The sequence below is a fragment of the Malurus melanocephalus genome, unplaced genomic scaffold, assembly GCF_030028575.1.
Source record: "Malurus melanocephalus ecotype Western Australia unplaced genomic scaffold, MMel_1.1 scaffold_339, whole genome shotgun sequence".
Lineage (NCBI taxonomy): Eukaryota > Metazoa > Chordata > Aves > Passeriformes > Maluridae > Malurus > Malurus melanocephalus.
Genome location: NW_026623571.1, coordinates 674,621 through 691,734, shown reverse-complemented (window position 1 = coordinate 691,734; position 17,114 = coordinate 674,621). Strand labels below are relative to the sequence as shown.

The 17,114-nt window shown below is 41.5% G+C and overlaps 1 protein-coding gene across 10 annotated transcripts in view; it reads left to right on the top strand.

The window, feature by feature from the left end:
* ANKRD44 (ankyrin repeat domain 44) overlaps positions 1 to 17,114 on the top strand; it is a 130,104-nt gene that overhangs the window by 79,447 nt on the left and 33,543 nt on the right. For 7 of the 10 annotated variants that reach the window (XR_008966117.1, XM_057378024.1, XM_057378023.1 and 4 more), the window contains exons 5-14: positions 169 to 369; positions 1,821 to 1,908; positions 3,690 to 3,832; positions 5,183 to 5,395; positions 6,309 to 6,387; positions 9,580 to 9,694; positions 12,634 to 12,716; positions 13,974 to 14,091; positions 16,451 to 16,519; positions 16,729 to 16,869. Coding sequence is in view for 9 of the 10 variants with exons in the window: in XM_057378024.1 (XP_057234007.1) it covers positions 169 to 369; positions 1,821 to 1,908; positions 3,690 to 3,832; positions 5,183 to 5,395; positions 6,309 to 6,387; positions 9,580 to 9,694; positions 12,634 to 12,716; positions 13,974 to 14,091; positions 16,451 to 16,519; positions 16,729 to 16,869 (1,250 nt within the window). In the remaining variant the exon portion in view is untranslated. The remainder of the gene's footprint in view (positions 1 to 168; positions 370 to 1,820; positions 1,909 to 3,689; positions 3,833 to 5,182; positions 5,396 to 6,308; positions 6,388 to 9,579; positions 9,695 to 12,633; positions 12,717 to 13,973; positions 14,092 to 16,450; positions 16,520 to 16,728; positions 16,870 to 17,114) is intronic. The other 3 variants (XM_057378026.1, XM_057378021.1, XM_057378020.1) reach the window with 1 other exon arrangement.

Below are 17,114 nucleotides of genomic sequence, written 5' to 3'. Positions count from 1 at the left end.
GTTTTGGCTGCTCTAAGTGACAGCAGAGCTGCTGTGTGCTGAGGCATTTGGCTCAACAATCCCATTCCCCAGGCCTGGGAGGTGGCTCGAACAGATGTTGTTCTCTGTACCTCCCCTGGCCCCTGTGCAGTGACACACAGGGTTGATGTGGCTGTGCTGCCGTTGCAGGAGGCCGTGCAGGTGCTGATCAAGCACTCAGCCGATGTCAATGCCCGGGACAAGAACTGGCAGACCCCGCTGCACGTGGCAGCTGCCAACAAGGCGGTGAAGTGCGCCGAGATCCTCATCCCCCTGCTGAGCAGYGTCAACGTGTCGGACCGCGGCGGGCGCACGGCGCTGCACCACGCCGCGCTCAACGGCCACATCGAGGTGAGCCTGGAGGCCTCGTTCAGCTCAGCACTGCTGCTCTGCTGTCTCATTTTGTGCCCTTGGCTGGGTGTAGACTGAGCCCTGTGTCACTGACCCCCTGGTTTCTGCCACTCGGCTGCTCCCCAGACTGTGTGATGGGTTCCCGACCTGCACAGACACGGCTGGAGGTGCCTGCACTCTCCAAGTGAGGTGTGCTTGCACTCTCAGGCTGGCTGTGCCACCAGCTCCACCAGCTCCGGGGCTCCTTGGCTCCTTGGAGCTGGGCTACCTGTGAAAGTAAGAGTGGTGGAGTGGAAAGAAGGGAAAACTGTTGGATTCCTTTCATACTGAAGAAATGTGCAGCTGTGTGATATCCAGTCACTCTGCTTTTTCTAATTGGTCTTCTAGATAATGCACTTCTGTTTTTTCCYACTTATACAAGCAAACCCTTCTAGTATTATTATTTCACTATATGAAAAAACTTATGTAAATAAAGCCCCTAGATTTTTGCCTCCTAGGTTTTGCTAGTCCTTAGAACCAGGTACAAGTATCCTCATTTGCCCATTCTATACCTGAAGATACAGATCATGAATAAAAACTCTTGGATTGGATCAGTAGGCTTTTGTCAACAAAAGTTGATCAGTTGTACTGTAAATAAAAAAGTAGGAGGAATGGTAGTTCCTATAAAATGGTGATGGTGTTTGATCTTTAAAACACTGCACTAYAGTGTCTAATTATCATAATCAAAATCTTCTGGATAGAGAGTAATACCAGAAACAAGAACTGAATATATGCTGTTACTTATTAGCTGATCTTTGCAGCAAAACAGTGTATGAGAGGAATATCTAGCTCTGGATTTTAGGATTTTAGGATGTTTTGCTGAAAAAATAGATGTGATTTCCTTCCCCCCCCCTCCCCTTATTATTCTTGCATTTAATGTTGTTTGGTTGGCAGTGGGGAAAGCAGCTTTTCAGCTCTTATCTGTGCTGTGGAAAAGGCCAGCATTGTGCAGAAAGCAGCCTGGTGCTGTCCACACTGCTATGTGCACAGGGGAATAATGAAAATCACCATGGTGGCACAAGAAATAGACACTCTGTGTGGAGATCAAGAAGATCCTAAGATTTCTTGCAACATGGTCTGGAGTAATCTTGTCCCAATCCACAGAAAACAGGGTTTAATGTGTCTTATCAGTAAAACTTATAGCAGAGTTTCACTTTCAGCCCCATTTGTCTTCCAGGTGGTTTGCCAAGCTGAATTTGCAGCACACTGCAAAGGCTCTCAGCCCATCTGTGGACACAGAACTTGTCCTGGTTACTTGTGACTGTCACCAGTCCAYGTCATGAATGCACAGTCACAAATTTCTTGTTCAAATGCAGCATTTTGTGATCCCAGCTTTATTGCAAGATTGATTTGCTATAAAATTTTGAGTGTGTGATCTGAAGGGTTGGTTTACCTGCTGTTGTTMCTTCTAGATGGTGAACTTGCTCTTAGCCAAGGGGGCAAACATCAATGCTTTTGACAAAAAGGACAGAAGAGCTCTTCACTGGGCAGCGTACATGGGTAAGGCTTGGGCTGCTGCTCCTTCTTTTTGATTTCTTGTTCACAAATGAACAGCATGTCTTAAAATGGACAAGAACAAACCTGGCCATGGAGAGTGAGTGTTGTAATTACCCTGAAGAGGGAAAGGTTCAACTGATCTAAATAAACACTGTCCATTTRTGGGCTCACAGATAGGGAGATCTTGGCTGTGAATTCCTTTTTAAGACAGTTAATTGTGGGTTTTTTGTCTTGCTTTTTCATTTTGGTCTTTTTATCCTAACTCTAAGTCAAGCCTGGACTATATTTGTGCTKGAAAAAGAACAGGTTATATTTGGTTCCGTTTTTGCTAAAAGCTTATTTCAGTGAAATGCAGGTAACAATAATCATAAATTTTGGTATTTACTGACGTTTATAAGTTAGCTAAATTATAATTTTCTTAGGAAGTGCACAATAGGCACTTCTCTTCCTGTTAGGAGCAAATTGTCATCTTTTATTCCAGAGTGGACAAGAGCAACCGAATGTCTGTTCAAAAAATCAGTGGTGTTATCAAATCCTCTTTAATTAAATCAATTGGCTTTATCATTCCTTTCAAGTTAAAGGCAAATTTCTTACAGCGGGGYATTATAATTTAAAAAGGCTAGAACAAGATTGCCTGTGATAGTGGTCATGCTTGTTCAAGAGCTTTTGCTGGCTGAGCAGTAGATTTCAGGTTACASTTTGTGGGGAGCTCTGTGCCCTCAGCCAGGAACTCTTTCATGTGACCTGTCAGAAATCTTGATTTTAATCTTGGCACTTTTGGAAATGAGATAATAGGAGATTTCAAACTGTGAGAAAAGCATATTGTGTGGTTTTCTGATATACACAGACAGATGGGAAGGTTCTTGCCAACAACTGTGATGTGGCTTTTGAGCTAACGAGCTTTGAACACCMCTCCATAGATTTGAAAGGCTCTTACAAGGCTGTGCAACTCCACACCTCTTTTTCACTTAAATATTTTCAGAAATTCATGAGGTACTTTTGAAAGTATTTAGATAGCATCTRAGGCCTAAATTAGCAATGGAGTCTGTAGTGCAATTTAGGCAGAAGTTAGATAATGAAACTAGAGCATCTTAATGTGTAAATCCCCACATAGTTTCTTGAGTATTTAATTTAGACACTAATCTATGGACTTTGTACATATTTTTTCCTAGGTCCTGCACATGATCACATCTGTCCCTGTCATGACAGTGCTGTGCAACTCTGATGGTGCACAGCTTTGTATGGTGTTAGACAAAATAAATGTTTAATTCTAAGACAGRCAATTCTGTCTCAGCATGAAGCAATAAGGCTATTCATCTTAATTTTATAATTTATGAAGGTTATTTTTCATCTCTAACAAACCCCAGTAAGTGTTAGTAGTTGTGTTTGCAGGTGACATTAATAGGATGCTGTTCTGAGCCATTGCCCTGCTCCTATGCTCAATGTATCACTATCCTCTGTGAGAGGGAGAGTAAAACACAAACTGTTAGCTTCAGAGAAATAAATGGAAAAGAGGYGTGGTTTTGTTCTTTTAGCAACTGGAAAATCACTTCAGTGAAGAGAAATTTGAYACATCTGGGGAAGGTGATTGCATGGATTTCTTGACAAGGCCTGGAGYTAGGATTAGAAACATGTACAAAAATGCTTTTTCTTCTCTTGTGAAGCTGTGGGAGCACTATGAAACAGCAGTGAAAGGGCAGTGTGTTAGCAAGAAAGCAGTAATTTGGGAGAAGTGATGTTGTAGGRTGGTGTACTCATTGATAACTATCTTTCAACTTTTGAAGGTCACCTGGAAGTTGTTGCCTTACTGATTAATCATGGTGCAGAAGTGACTTGTAAAGACAAGAAGGGTTACACCCCACTCCATGCAGCTGCATCCAATGGGCAGATTAACATTGTGAAACAACTCCTTAACCTGGGGGTGGAGGTATGTGGTAATGCAACTTTGTTTCTCCCTATTCAGAGTCTTTTCTTCTTTCTTATAGATGATGCTAAAGATAGGGGCTGCTAAAGAAAAGGGGTCCCATTTTCCAGACTAACTCATGCTTCATGTRGTTTATTGGTTCAAGAATCAGAAAACATTCTGTATTAAGGAAAGTCTGATAGGTGCAGGAAATTCCAGGCCATCTTGCTGAAGAAATCAGGAGATATATCCTGTTCCTTCAAAAGAAGATGGAGTAGTGACATTTTCCTTCAGTCAGCATTTCCTTTGATATGAGGAGTGGTTGTTTTCAACATGTACACTGCTTACTTTAATAAAGAGTTGTTCAGGCTGTTTGAGTTTAGAGACCTGTATTTCCTCTKTAGCTGATGGATTGTTTTCACTCTGGAAAATAACTTTTTTTCAAGGTACATACTTCTCTTTTTTATCAACTCCTCAAAGCAGTGGTGAGATGACCAGAAGAGCTAATCAGACAGTTAATCAGAGTTGTCAAATAAAGCCATTGCCTTTGCCATGGCGTTTTCAGTTGACTTGACCTGCCAAAAAATTGTCAGAAGTTCATGTTCACAGGCTGTTGACTGTGAAGTTGAAGTGGAATAGCTGTTTCCTGTTATTAGCAGGGCTATGCTATTAACTCTCTTTAACTTCCCCATTCTCCACTACTGGGGATATGATCTTTGAGATGCCTGTATTTCATGGGAGGCTGTTCCTGTCATTTTTTGTACAATCTGTCTTGTCCTGTTTCACAGAACAGCAATTGAATACTAAGTTGGTCATCAAGAAGTAACATAAYCTTTATTACATCTTTATAATACTCAGCTACTGAAAGTTGTTTCTTACTGACGTGTAAATGACTTTGTACTTTCGCATTCCCTTCACTCAGATACCTTCACTCCCTATCCARAATAAATCTGTGGAAACAGCTCTTATGCCTGGTTCTGTTCACAAAAACTSAATACTCACTGTTGTAATTTTTTTTCAACATCAAGATTGTGAGTTTTGTATTCATTCTGTGTTTCCACTTACATGGAAAAGCTTTCCAGCATGTTAGGACTTTTGTCATCATTATCATCATTACGTAGTCCTGCTATCAGCTTTAAGCTTCCCACCGGCTTTTAGAAATTGTCATTATGATAAAAAGTTAATAATAGGAAAGGTAAAGCATTCCAAGTTAAGCTGTCTGGGAGTATAATTTGTCCATGAAATGTGCTGGTGAGAACTATGTCCTATGACAGTTCAGGCCTCCAGCTATTTCCATTTGCAGTGCRTGATGCATTACGTAAAACGCTGGGCTGATATCTGTAATTTTAACTGTGTCTCCTTGTCTCRTTTTAGATTGATGAGATGAACATCTATGGAAATACTGCACTCCACATTGCCTGTTACAATGGTCAGGATTCTGTTGTTAATGAGCTGATTGACTATGGTGCTAATGTAAATCAGCCTAATAAYAATGGATTCACCCCCTTGCATTTTGCTGCTGCCTCCACTCACGGAGCACTGTGTCTTGAACTACTAGTGAATAATGGGGCAGATGTTAATATTCAGGTAAAACTTGAATTCCAGCTCTATGGTTTTACTTTATCCTATTTTGCGTATCTCAGGCGGAAACTGTAATGACAAATACAGCATGGCTTTAAATCCCTGATGGAATTAGAGTGATGCTGAGAATGTTGATCGTGAAACTGTTTGGGTGAGATTATATCCAGCAGTGAAACTCTCAGTGTCTTGTCATATACAATGATTGTTGTAAACTCTAGGCCAGCTGCTTTCATGGAGGCACGAATCAGTRCTAAAATAAAGTCCCAGGAGCTCTRTCAGAATGTTATCTCAGGGATAGTCAAGGAGCTATTCTTTTTTAGTGTTTTCCTTCCTCCTAGAATAGGGATATAATTAAACCTGATTCCACAAAGTTCCCTTTCCAKGGAATAAAACTGAAGGTTGCTTCTTACCTACTTTAGAGCCCAGGGATGACAAAGTCTGATTCTGCTTAGGATATCTGAATATTCTTGAGGCAAAGCTGATGCATCTTGAGGAAGCTGAAAGGATCTCACTGTTATCTAACAGAGGGTACTGGTACAGGTATCAGAAGATTTGAGRTCTTCTGTGTTTGTATAAGATTTTGACTACTTTAGTTTAAACCGTGTGTTTCAGTTTCCCATCCGGGAAACTGGCGTTTAGTTTTCAGCATTTAACAAGTCTCTGGCAAGTCCCTTGAGATCTGTGAATAATCAGTGTACTATTTAAACTCAGAATTAATAAAAAGAAGCTAGGGATTGTTCTTGCCAACGAAGGTGAAAAGTGAGTAGAGGCTGGTACCGCTCCCATGCTATTTTCTCATTGCTCAGCTTTCCTGGTTTTAGTTTCTTTCTCTGAAACCCAAAATGTTGTTCTCTACTCACTGTACCTCTGTTTCCATAAGTCATCACATGCTGACCCGCTGGTGTTTCATTTCTGTCAGAGTAAGGATGGGAAGAGCCCCCTGCACATGACAGCTGTCCACGGGAGGTTCACGCGCTCGCAGACCCTCATCCAGAACGGTGAGTTCCTGTCCTCTGCAATGGCTCTCCAAGACATCAGGCATGCCTAATGTTGCAATTCTCAGGTGCTCTGACCCAGAGGGCAGCTCTGTGAACTTCAGGCTTGGAGCTGCACTGGCAGCTCTCATTTCATCGTGTCATCACAAGCTGAGACTTTGGTTGTTCACAAAATTCTATAATCTTCCAGCTGATCTGTTTGGATTCTTAACCCGAAAACAAGAGTTGGGAGGAGTATTTAGGTCTTTGCTGGGAATGATACACAATTTTCTAGTTCTCCTCCTTTGGGAAACCTGGTCTTCTTAAAGTTCAAATTGTTTTTTTCTACTCTGCACTCAGCAKCTGTGCTTTTCTCACCTCTCTTAGCTCATCCTTCACCACTGTCTCCATGAAGTGTTTATTAAATACTCGGGAGGGAGGAGCAGCACTACCTTGTTTGTTCTGGCATAGCCAGGATTCCTGATTWTCAGTCATTTTTCAGGCATCTTTTTTTTCTCCAAGAATACTATAGAGTATAGCAATTATTATTGTTGGAAATCTGGCAGAGGCCTATTTCTGAATGACAAAGGTTGCTGTTACTGATTTTTTTCCTTAAGCTTCTCAGTTTGGGCCACCACATGAGACAGGATGGTCTGGGATTTGCTCATTGGTTGGGTGGTTTTTTTTGTTTTCCAAAATCCCAGACTTGGAGCTGAAATGTAAAATGTTGAAGATGGCTGAACAATTGTGCTTTAAAAGCAATGACACATTTAAACAAGATTGTATTTTAAAATGGGGGTCTCCAGTACATCATGATTCTTTCAGGTCATCATGCAAATTGTTGCCATCTCTCTCCTAGGATGAAAAAAAATGGYAGCAATAAAAGGGATTTGGGGAAAAATGCAAGAATCTGTACTTTGCTGCAATTTTAAGTTGTTTAGTGTAATATGTTCAGCTTAGAGCCATTGTTTGCTCGCTGTTGGATTTGTGTGTGAAAAGACTGGCAGTTCTTCATCTGCCCTTCACGCCTCTCTACTCTCCTTCCAGTTACTTGGGTTTCACTTCTTTCTTTCTTTGTTTTCTGCCCCTCTAAATTTAGTGTTTTACACAGATCTCATTGCAAGTACTTTATGCCTCATTGCCATGGGATCTTGTGGAAGAGGGAAATGTCAATGATTTAAAGAAACTGAGTTTCATTCTGCAGTACTTAATGAGTTGGCTAACCATGTCTCAATTTCTGGTTGCTTTATCTTGCGAATTGCAGAGGAAGAATGGATTACCTTAAAATTGGAAAACTGCAAATGTAATGCTTTTCTTTAAAAATGGGGAATAAGAAATGCTGGAGAATGTTACATAGGTCAGCCAAAGTGGGCAATATCTTGCATAGGTTTCTCAAGAGTAAAAGAAGCTGGAGCATCACAATTCTCTCCTACTGTGGTTTAAAAGGCTTTGTGAACACAGCACAGCCCTCTGACTTTCCCATGGGCRGGTTCTGTTTGTGGAGATCTCCACTGGTGGATGCTCTGCCCCAGGGAACCTGTTCAAATATCTCACTGACCTTTGGTTGCCATCAAAAAATTAGAAATTAGAAAGGTTGGAAGGGAYCTTAAATATTACCTAGTTYTAACMCCTCTGATAKGRGCAGGGATGCCTTGCACTAGACCAGGTTGTTCTKWGCCTCATCCARCCTGGCCYTGAACACTTCCAGAGATGGKGMATCCACAGCTTTTCAGRGCATGTTGTATAGTGCTTTACTAGAACTCTTCTTGTTGCAGTGAGCCCTGTTATCTCCTGTCGATACTGGACATGCAGTAAATATTTCCCTATCCTGATATCAGCAAGACTTTTTACATGCTTTCAGAAAGTTTTCTCACAGCAAACTAGCAGAGTATTAAAATATTACAGTGTTGATGCATAACTGGTTGTAAAACTACACTCAGAGATTAGTACTGAATGGATTGTTGTTGAAATGGAAGGTGTAGTGAGGGAGTTTTCAGTTTCCCTTCTGGGTCTGGAACTATGCAGTTTTTTCATTAGAAGCTTGGATAGTGGAATAGAAAATGTGCTTTTAACATTTGGAGAAAAAAAATGTGGTTGGGAGAGACTGCTGGTTTGGCAGAAGGTGGAGTCAGAATGAAAAATGATCCTGTAGAGCTGGAGACAGAAGTAATAATGCAAGCAAAGCAAAAGAAAAATCACACACAGAGGCAGGAGTATCAGTTGGACAAGTTCAGAATGGCAGCAGCCAGGTGGGTGGCAGTCCCTCGAGGAGGGACCTGGGTCTTTTAGAGGATCAGAAGGTTGTTGACCACATATCAATAAGAGTGTTGTGATGCTTGAAGGAATGGATCATGGATGCACATGGTGCTGTGTAGTGTCCAGGAGTTCACAGATAGGAGTGTAGCCAGCAGGCATGAGGTAATCCTGTTTGCTCAGCGCTGCATTGGGAGATGTCAGCTCTAGGACTGGTTTTGGCTTTTGACATTTTGTTTCCAGAAGGATTCAGGCCAGCTGGAGAGGACTGGGGAGAGGAGAGAATAGTTGGAGCACAGTAAGCTGACTGTCAAGAACAGACTGAAAAAGCTACATTGCTCGGTCCAAAAAAAGAACAGGGACTTGTTTGTAATCTATCTAAAGAAATAATCCATTTTTCCTGCTTATGTGAATAAAACACAAGATGCCAGGCTTAAATTGCAAAAGGAAAAGTTCCACTTAAGCACTGTTTGGTTGTTCTTTGGTAGGGAGCACAAAAAGCACACAACACGTTTGTTTGCAGTGTGTTCCTGATGTGCTTTCAATATGTACTGCATGTAAATAACTCTGGCCTCCTGAATGAACTCATATAAATTGTTGTCATACAGATAAGGCTGAGTGACGATGCCTTTACAAATCAGGGTGCAGCTTCAGCAGATTATTTTGTAGTTTAGTTTAGGGCATCCATTTGTACCTTCAGACAGGCAGCAAACCCAAATAGTTTGTTATCCCATTCCCCCCCTCTTCCCCACTGCTGCAGGTGGAGAGGGAGGTGAAATGTTCCTGTTCAGTACCCATGGCTGACAGCTGACAGCTTGCTGTGTGCTGGTCCTTGCTCTGGAAAATTTAATATCTGTGTGGCTGGGCTGCTCATGCTGCACTCACTGGAGACAAACAGCACTTGGGGTCACTGGTTCATGCTGAGTTTTTCAGTGTTAAACTRTATGAAAATATCTTTTGCAGGAGGGGAAATCGACTGTGTTGATAAGGATGGTAACACCCCTCTGCACGTGGCTGCAAGATATGGACACGAGCTCTTGATTAACACCCTCATAACCAGYGGAGCTGATACTGCCAAGTAGGTGCCTCAAGTGGAGCTGTTTCTAAGGACTGACTGTTCTGTCCAATGCCTGSAAACAGAGCTGCTCCTCACCTTCTGAATGGGAAGGTTAAAATGGAGAAGCATCATTGTACTGTACATCAGTGGGTGACATGACACTAAAATAGGATCAGTTGGGAAATGTGAAGGGAAAGTAAACTCTGCTAAGTTCCTGTTGTGCCCACTTGCATGGTTACAAATAGTACAAGTGCTGTTTCTTTATCCTGAAGCATTGATGTAGGACAGTGGTATTTATGTGCATGGAGTGTGTGTGTGCATGTTTTTATATATGTATATATCAGCAAGTACTTGAGTGCTGTTKAGTTATGGTCAGGTTCTTAGGGTGTGTCAGAAGAGAATAGCACCCCTGAACATAAACAGAGGGGAGTGAGATCAGGGTAATGCAGTGCCATGAGGGATATCTGTAATATCTGTACCAGATGTTTAAGAGCAGCATCTGATTTCATGAATGTAAGGTTTTAGCAATTACATCCATGTCTCCAAAATATAATTTGTCTTCTGCATAGAACATGCCATAGAAATCAGTGGCTTCTCTTAACTTACCTATTAGGAAACCCTGCTTTTGATTGGAAATTATTAGTTTGAATTTGGAAGATACTTGCAACTCTCAGTATTTTTTTTGTTTGCTTGAGGATGTTTATGCAAGTGACACATTTGCCTGTTCTCCTTGGTCGAGTACAACTGTCACTGTACAAATTCAGAAGGTGGAATAGATTTTTGATTGCATGGATAATGCAATTCCACAGGCTGCAACTAGCATCACTGGATTTTATTAATACAGCCAGCATAAAGATCTTGGTATCTTAATAGAGGTGTATGTTTTCCCTCTCTGTTTCTCCAGTGCAGTTAGTTGCTGGCTGTTATCTTGAGGTTTTAAGGGAAAATGAGATGCAGTGGGATAGCCCACTCTTGGAATCAGGGTTATCCAGTTAGAAATTTCTATTTCACAGTTGGATGACTGGAACATTGATCAAATAAAATACTTTTTCCAGCAGCAGAAATAAGTGAAATAAGAATTTGGCTCAGAGATACGAGGCAGATGGAAACGATGCTGCAGCCTGTGCTAAATGTGCTTTCAATATGTACTGCATGYAAATAACTCTGGGTGAGCTCCCCAAACAGGTTTATAAAAGAAAACTCTGCAGCACAGTCCACAACAACTGCAGACAGCTCGGTCAGGCTTTGAGACAACTGCACTGGAAGGGAAAGTGTGCAAGTGATGGGAGGAACCAGTGTGAACAGCATTGTAGAAGTGGGCACTGGCTAGCAAATGTGCAGATAGTGSATTTCAGTGGAAACCAGCCAAAACRTYTGCTGAGTGGAAATCTTGACTAAAAAGATGAATAATATTGCATTASTTAGCTAGGTGGAGAGGAGACAGAGGGAAATGGGTGTAGGGATAAGCACAGCAATACAGAATGCCTAGTCCTACCTTACATACATGAATCCATGGCTAGGAAATGCCACCTGTTTGKACAGCTGCAGCAGCTCAGTGGAGCTTGCACTGTTTTCTTCAAAGAAAGGCTGTCAGATCATCTCTTAATAGATTTACTCTGAAATATAGATCTGATAATAGCAAAATTAAAATTTGTGCAGCAGGACAAGTCACTCCTCAGTGGAGTGAACCAGTGAGGAGGAAATGTTTAATGTGAAGACAGAGGAAGGATGGGTCTGTGGATTCCGGAAAGAATGAGCTTTTTTAAAACAAACCCAAGTAGTTAAATGCATTTATGTATAAAATGTTGGAGAGGGCATGACATCTTTATAAACATCCACATTAATTTTTGTCTTAAGCTGCGTAAGTAATCATGATTTATGGGGGGTCTGGCAGAAAGACAAGATCCTTTTCCATGAGGTGATCAYACTCTCCCATCCACCAATTGTCTTGCAGAAATGAGGGACTGATATGAATCCATCTGCTATTGTTCCAGAGTTTGTCATTTAAAAAAAAAAAATCTGCTGGAGCAGGCAGTAGATGATAATCTTGTCAAGCTAGTTGGTTTCAGAGACTCCGTGTTTATGTGCACTTGGAGAACTGCCAGTAGGGTAATATTTCTAGAATAACAAGATGCTTTACACAAAACAATACTGAATGACAGACACCGAGATGTCCAGACCCAAAAGTATTTGAAGACAGTAAGCAGTGGCATGCCTAGAGAATGAACTGGGATGATTTCCTGATATTAATTAAAGTTGCTGAGTGCTCAGCTTGTTTAAAARCTACATGGTTGCGTGATACAGATTTAGACTAATGATAGGCTGAATCTATTTTCTACCTTTCATTTTTTTACCAATCATGTCTGCTCTGAGAAATCTATCGTGTGATTGAAAAGAGGAAAAATATGTTAAAGGGAGGAAAACGTGAAAAGGGAGGGGAGGAGWGTAACTGGAGCAAATAGGAAAATTAGATAATTAGTTCTTAGGATGTGGAAAAAAATGTGACATGGCAGCCTAAAGGAAAGCGTGAAGAGTCATCTGCAAAAAAAAAAAAAAAAGATTTCAGAAATAATATAGAGAAGATTTTGGCATTTACATTTCCCTCAGAACGGCAGTTGCCGTATGTGTAGCTGGTGCAGAAATTTGTGGCTCACTGGGCAATTGACTCCAAGCAATATCTGCTCTCTTACTTCCTCCCTTACCTTGGCTTCGCCTTGGATTTTTTGGAAACCTTCCTGCCACATTCTGTTCAGAGCATAATGCCAAGATTTTGCTGCATCAGAATATTTTTAACTCTCGAGAAGGCTGTTAAGGCAATACAGATAAAAATAATGGCAGGCACCAAGAGAGAATCTTCCTAGAAAAACCTGAGAAAATGGTGCCTTTCTGGAAGGTGCTTTTGTATGTATATGTGTATATATGTAACCTGCATTTTCTCATGAGTCTCTTGTCCCTTTCAGGTGTGGGATCCACAACATGTTCCCTTTACACTTAGCAGCACTGAATGCCCACTCAGACTGCTGCAGGAAATTGTTGTCATCGGGTGAGTAAAAGCCCCAGCATCCCTGGAACTCGAGCAGTGTTTGTCTCTGCTGCTTGCAGCCCTTTCTACTCTTCGTTGTGAATTATTCAAATGAAAAGTTTCCTGTGCTGCTGTGTTGGGCTGTGTGGGGCAGAACATGTGAGGTTTTCCCAAAGCCATTCTGTGTTGTTCATGCCCAAAGCTCTTCTCTTTTAGCAGCTTCAGAGAGTTTAGAATAATTCACAGGGGTAAAGAGGGAATGTAGAACCCCTTTCCAAACTGTGGGAATGTGAGATACTGTTTTGTTTTGGGGAYCCCCCTGCAATCCCCCAAAGGAGTAATTCTAAAATTATCTCTTTGGGGTCTATGCTGGCACAGGTGTTTACATCTCACTGATGTTGGTGTAGTTTAGATACAGCTGAAGTGTGYTTCTGAAAATGTAGTTAAAGAGTTAGGCTGGCCAAAGCTCTGTGGGTATGACAGGGAAAATGAGTGAAAGTGTAGTGTCAGGAGAACAGTCTTGGGATCCTCACCAGAGCCCAAAGCAGAAGAAGCCAGAGCTTGCTGATGCAACCATTTCAAAAGAGACAGTAATCCCAAATTCTGCTTCTTCCAGGCAAGAGTTCCTATGAGTTAAAAAATCCTGACCCAGATCATACGAGTTTCTTAGAAAACTCCTTCGTTACTCAACATGTAAAATGTCCTACAGTTACTTTTACCCTTGAGTCCTGTAGGATTTAARGAAATGTGGGAAATGGTAATTACATGAAGCCTTGGTGTGCTCTGACCTTGACCGCTGGATCGGAAAACGCTCTGAGTGACCAGAGTTAGCATTACCAGGCTAATATCTTTGACTTTGTGCATTTTGATGAATATCCCTGCATATKATGAATATCCTTGGTCCTGGAAGCTCTTCCCAGTCTGACAACCACACACAATAAAAATGGCCCCAATTGCTGTTTAGGCTGACTCTGTGGTTCTTCCTCATGTCTTCGTGTTTTCTGTCTTCTGTCCTGTTGTCACAGTCCTCTTGCTAAGTCTCTACCTCCTGAGTGCCCATCCCATGGCTGTGAGCAGGGATGTGGAGGAGCTGGATGCAGAATAAACACTCCTCAACTTCACATCTCTTTTTATAGAGCTGCCAAAGGGAGCAGCTGCTCGCCGTTCCCGTGACAACCTCTCTCTCTCTCTCTCTCTGACTGTAGTTGCTTGTGTTCTGTTTTTTTCCCCGACTAACTGATTTTTCTGTCTCTGCGATGTCTCYTGTGGTTTAACTAGGACAAAAGTATAGCATAGTGTCCTTGTTTAGTAATGAGCACGTGCTGTCTGCAGGCTTTGACATAGACACCCCCGACAGCTTCGGGAGAACGTGCCTGCACGCCGCCGCTGCCGGAGGGTGAGTACCTGCCCTGGGCTGCTCCAAGGGATTTTGGCTCAAAGGGAATTTACATTTGGGGCATACATGGAGCCAGTCAGCCTGGCCATGCCATCCCCAGAGCAATTCATTGCTGTGCCAGGGGAGCACAGCACGCTGATGGCAAATTTGGGTGGCTGCGCTGGTGTAGGGTGACCTGGGYTGKGATTTGAAGCATGGCTTTCAGGCASAGGGGAAARCTCTTYCTGTTMATGCCCTTGAGAAGGYTGTTTCAGCTTTCAGARGKGTTCAGCAGTCTCCAGGAAAGCATCAGTCCYTAGGGAACACCCAGTGAGGAGCAGGAGCTGTAGCTCCTGGAATGCTGCTGGCAGGGGAGTCATTCCTGGTCCATCTTCAGACCATGTCCTTGTCTGCCAGTGCAGCTGTGCAACAGTGCCCATCACATTGCAATCCTGGAGTCCAAATGTAGTTCATCTCTTTCCATTTTTCAGGTGCAAGTTTAAAAGTTTCTAAAAAAAAACCCCAGCAAACCAAAGCAAAACAAAACAAAAAAAACCCAACTGAAAACAGCCCCCCCGTCTCCAAATTAGAAAGTCAGAAGGCTGCCCCCTCTCTCAGGGTGATGCATTCCTGGGAAGTGGTGGGAGGCMAGAAATGGAAATTGAAGTGAAAATTGAAATACTTCAATTTAAAATGTACATGTAGCATCCAGTTAGTTTAAATATTTCCAAATCATTGTCAGTGAAGTGCTGTGAAGTCAGTCTAGCAAAAGGACAAAACATTTGGCAAGGGTTGAGTTTTGACTCTTCTGTTTGAGTAYTTTATGGCTCAGAAAACAATTGAAATGGAGCTTTGGCTAAAGCCCTTGAATTCTTGGTGGTTATAGCAAGCAGAAATGCTCATCCACAGCAAATACTTGGCAGTCATTCTGGAAGGTGCTTTTTCTTCTCAGTGGACCAAAATCTACATCACAAAGGTTTTGTTCTTGGGGGAAAAAAAAAAAGCCCAACCTAATAAAATTATCCAAATAYAGGTTTTATTATTCTTTTGGTATTATTTGTGTTGATACTTCACTCAGATTAATAGAGTAAGTATGATAGTTGCTTGGATGGAGATAATTATAGTATAGTTCAGATGCTACCCCTTTGATAAGGCTACACCCMAGAAGGACAGTAAAAGTGTGCTGGAAGTCCTAAAGAGAAGGAGAGACATCAATAAGAAGCAAAAGTGACTCATGAAAATAAACCATACTTTCTCAGTGGTTTGCTATGATTGTCATCACTAGCAAGTGTTTTTTTTTTATTTTTAGTGCATTGTGGTGAGTGTTCTGGAGCTATTTTATGCAACAGCAATTTAGAGTTGAGATCAACATACACCAAAACATTGCATTATTGCACCGAGTACCTTTTGTTTTTTTTCTGTAGCTGGAGATCTGCAAAAGCCATTTGTTTGTTTCCTGACACAGGCCTATTACTCCCATTGCATTAATGGGTGTTTCATGGGTGCTAGGAAAAGAATTTCAAAGGTCTGCTCATCTGATTGTGAGCACAAGTAATTGATTTATTGTCCTGGTGAATAACAAGTGGTTTTGGAAAAATGCAGCACTTCCTTATGCCATTTTATGGCTTGGAGTTGTACATTTATTTGTGTGAGTTACAAAAGATGTCAAGATTSAGCTGGTTTGCTTGCTATTAAAAATTCCCTGGCTTTAAACAAGATGAAGAAACAGCTCTGATGTGGTGAATTCTCCTCCACTTCTATAAATGCAGCATTGATGTGACAATCACTGCAATGGCTACACCACCCCTTTTTCAACAAAGCACTTGGAGAGGTGCTTAAATCTATCAATAATCAACAAATCATGCGAGAATAACCTAAAAGGGACTCTTGTGATTATATTTCATTAAATAAACAGGATTTGAGCAAAGTGCTTACTGTTGAATGGGGGTGCTTTGCTGAATGGGGGTGGATTTCGTTAAATGTCACCTCTTYRTTATTAGACTGGCATTTTATAAGCYAGCAACAACTTTCTTTTAAAGTTCCTTAATAAAATATTGGGTCAGAATGGGAAGCACTACAGTACAGCTGCCACTGAAAATCTCCAAACATGCTGATCACATTTACTGTGCTCTCTTTGGAAAATTAATATTTTTTCTGCAGAAGTTTGAGGTTTTTTAGAGAAAAAAAAAAAAAGAAAATAGTGTTTTTTTTTAAGTTTCAGTTTCTGTTTGATTTAATTTCATGTTACAGTTGGCTGTATCCTGTTTTTGCACAGGAAATAATACAAAAATAATAACTTTTTCCTTTTGGGAGAGAGGGGGCAATGCAGATATAAGCTTATGTTTTATTCATATTTTGTTTTCTTTACTTCTCTTTCCAGTAATGTAGAATGTATAAAACTCTTGCAAAGCAGTGGAGCAGACTTTAATAAGAAGGACAAATGTGGAAGGTAGGTAAATTATGAAGCTCTTTTAAAATAGAAAGCATCTATCAGGCAAGGAAGAAAGGCCACTTCAGACTGGAAATCATAAGTTCTATGAAATTAAGGTGCTGATATTGCCTGCTGGAAATCTCTAGGAATGCAGCTATTAAGATTTATCTTTATCCTCTGCGGTGCATGTTGGAACATGAGATAACAAATTGCCACTTATGTTCCAGGACACCTTTGCACTATGCAGCTGCAAATTGTCATTTCCACTGTATCGAGACACTGGTGACAACAGGAGCCAATATCAATGAAACAGATGACTGGGGACGGGCCCCTTTGCACTATGCTGCTGCCTCTGACATGGACCGAAAGTAAGAGAGCCTCTTGGGGGATTCCTGCTTCGAGTGGTTTGCTAAATCACTGTCACTTCAGTCCTTTCATGATGCTCTGGGGTTTGAGCCAAGAAAATGATCCCACTAGCACAGGAATTTTTCTCAGATGTGTGATAGCTCCACGCTGAGCTGCTCTGACTAGAAGCCAGGTCCCCAGATGATGTGGCATTTCAGCTCCACGGTTTACCTCTGAAGGAACGCATAATTTCACAGCCACCTTATCC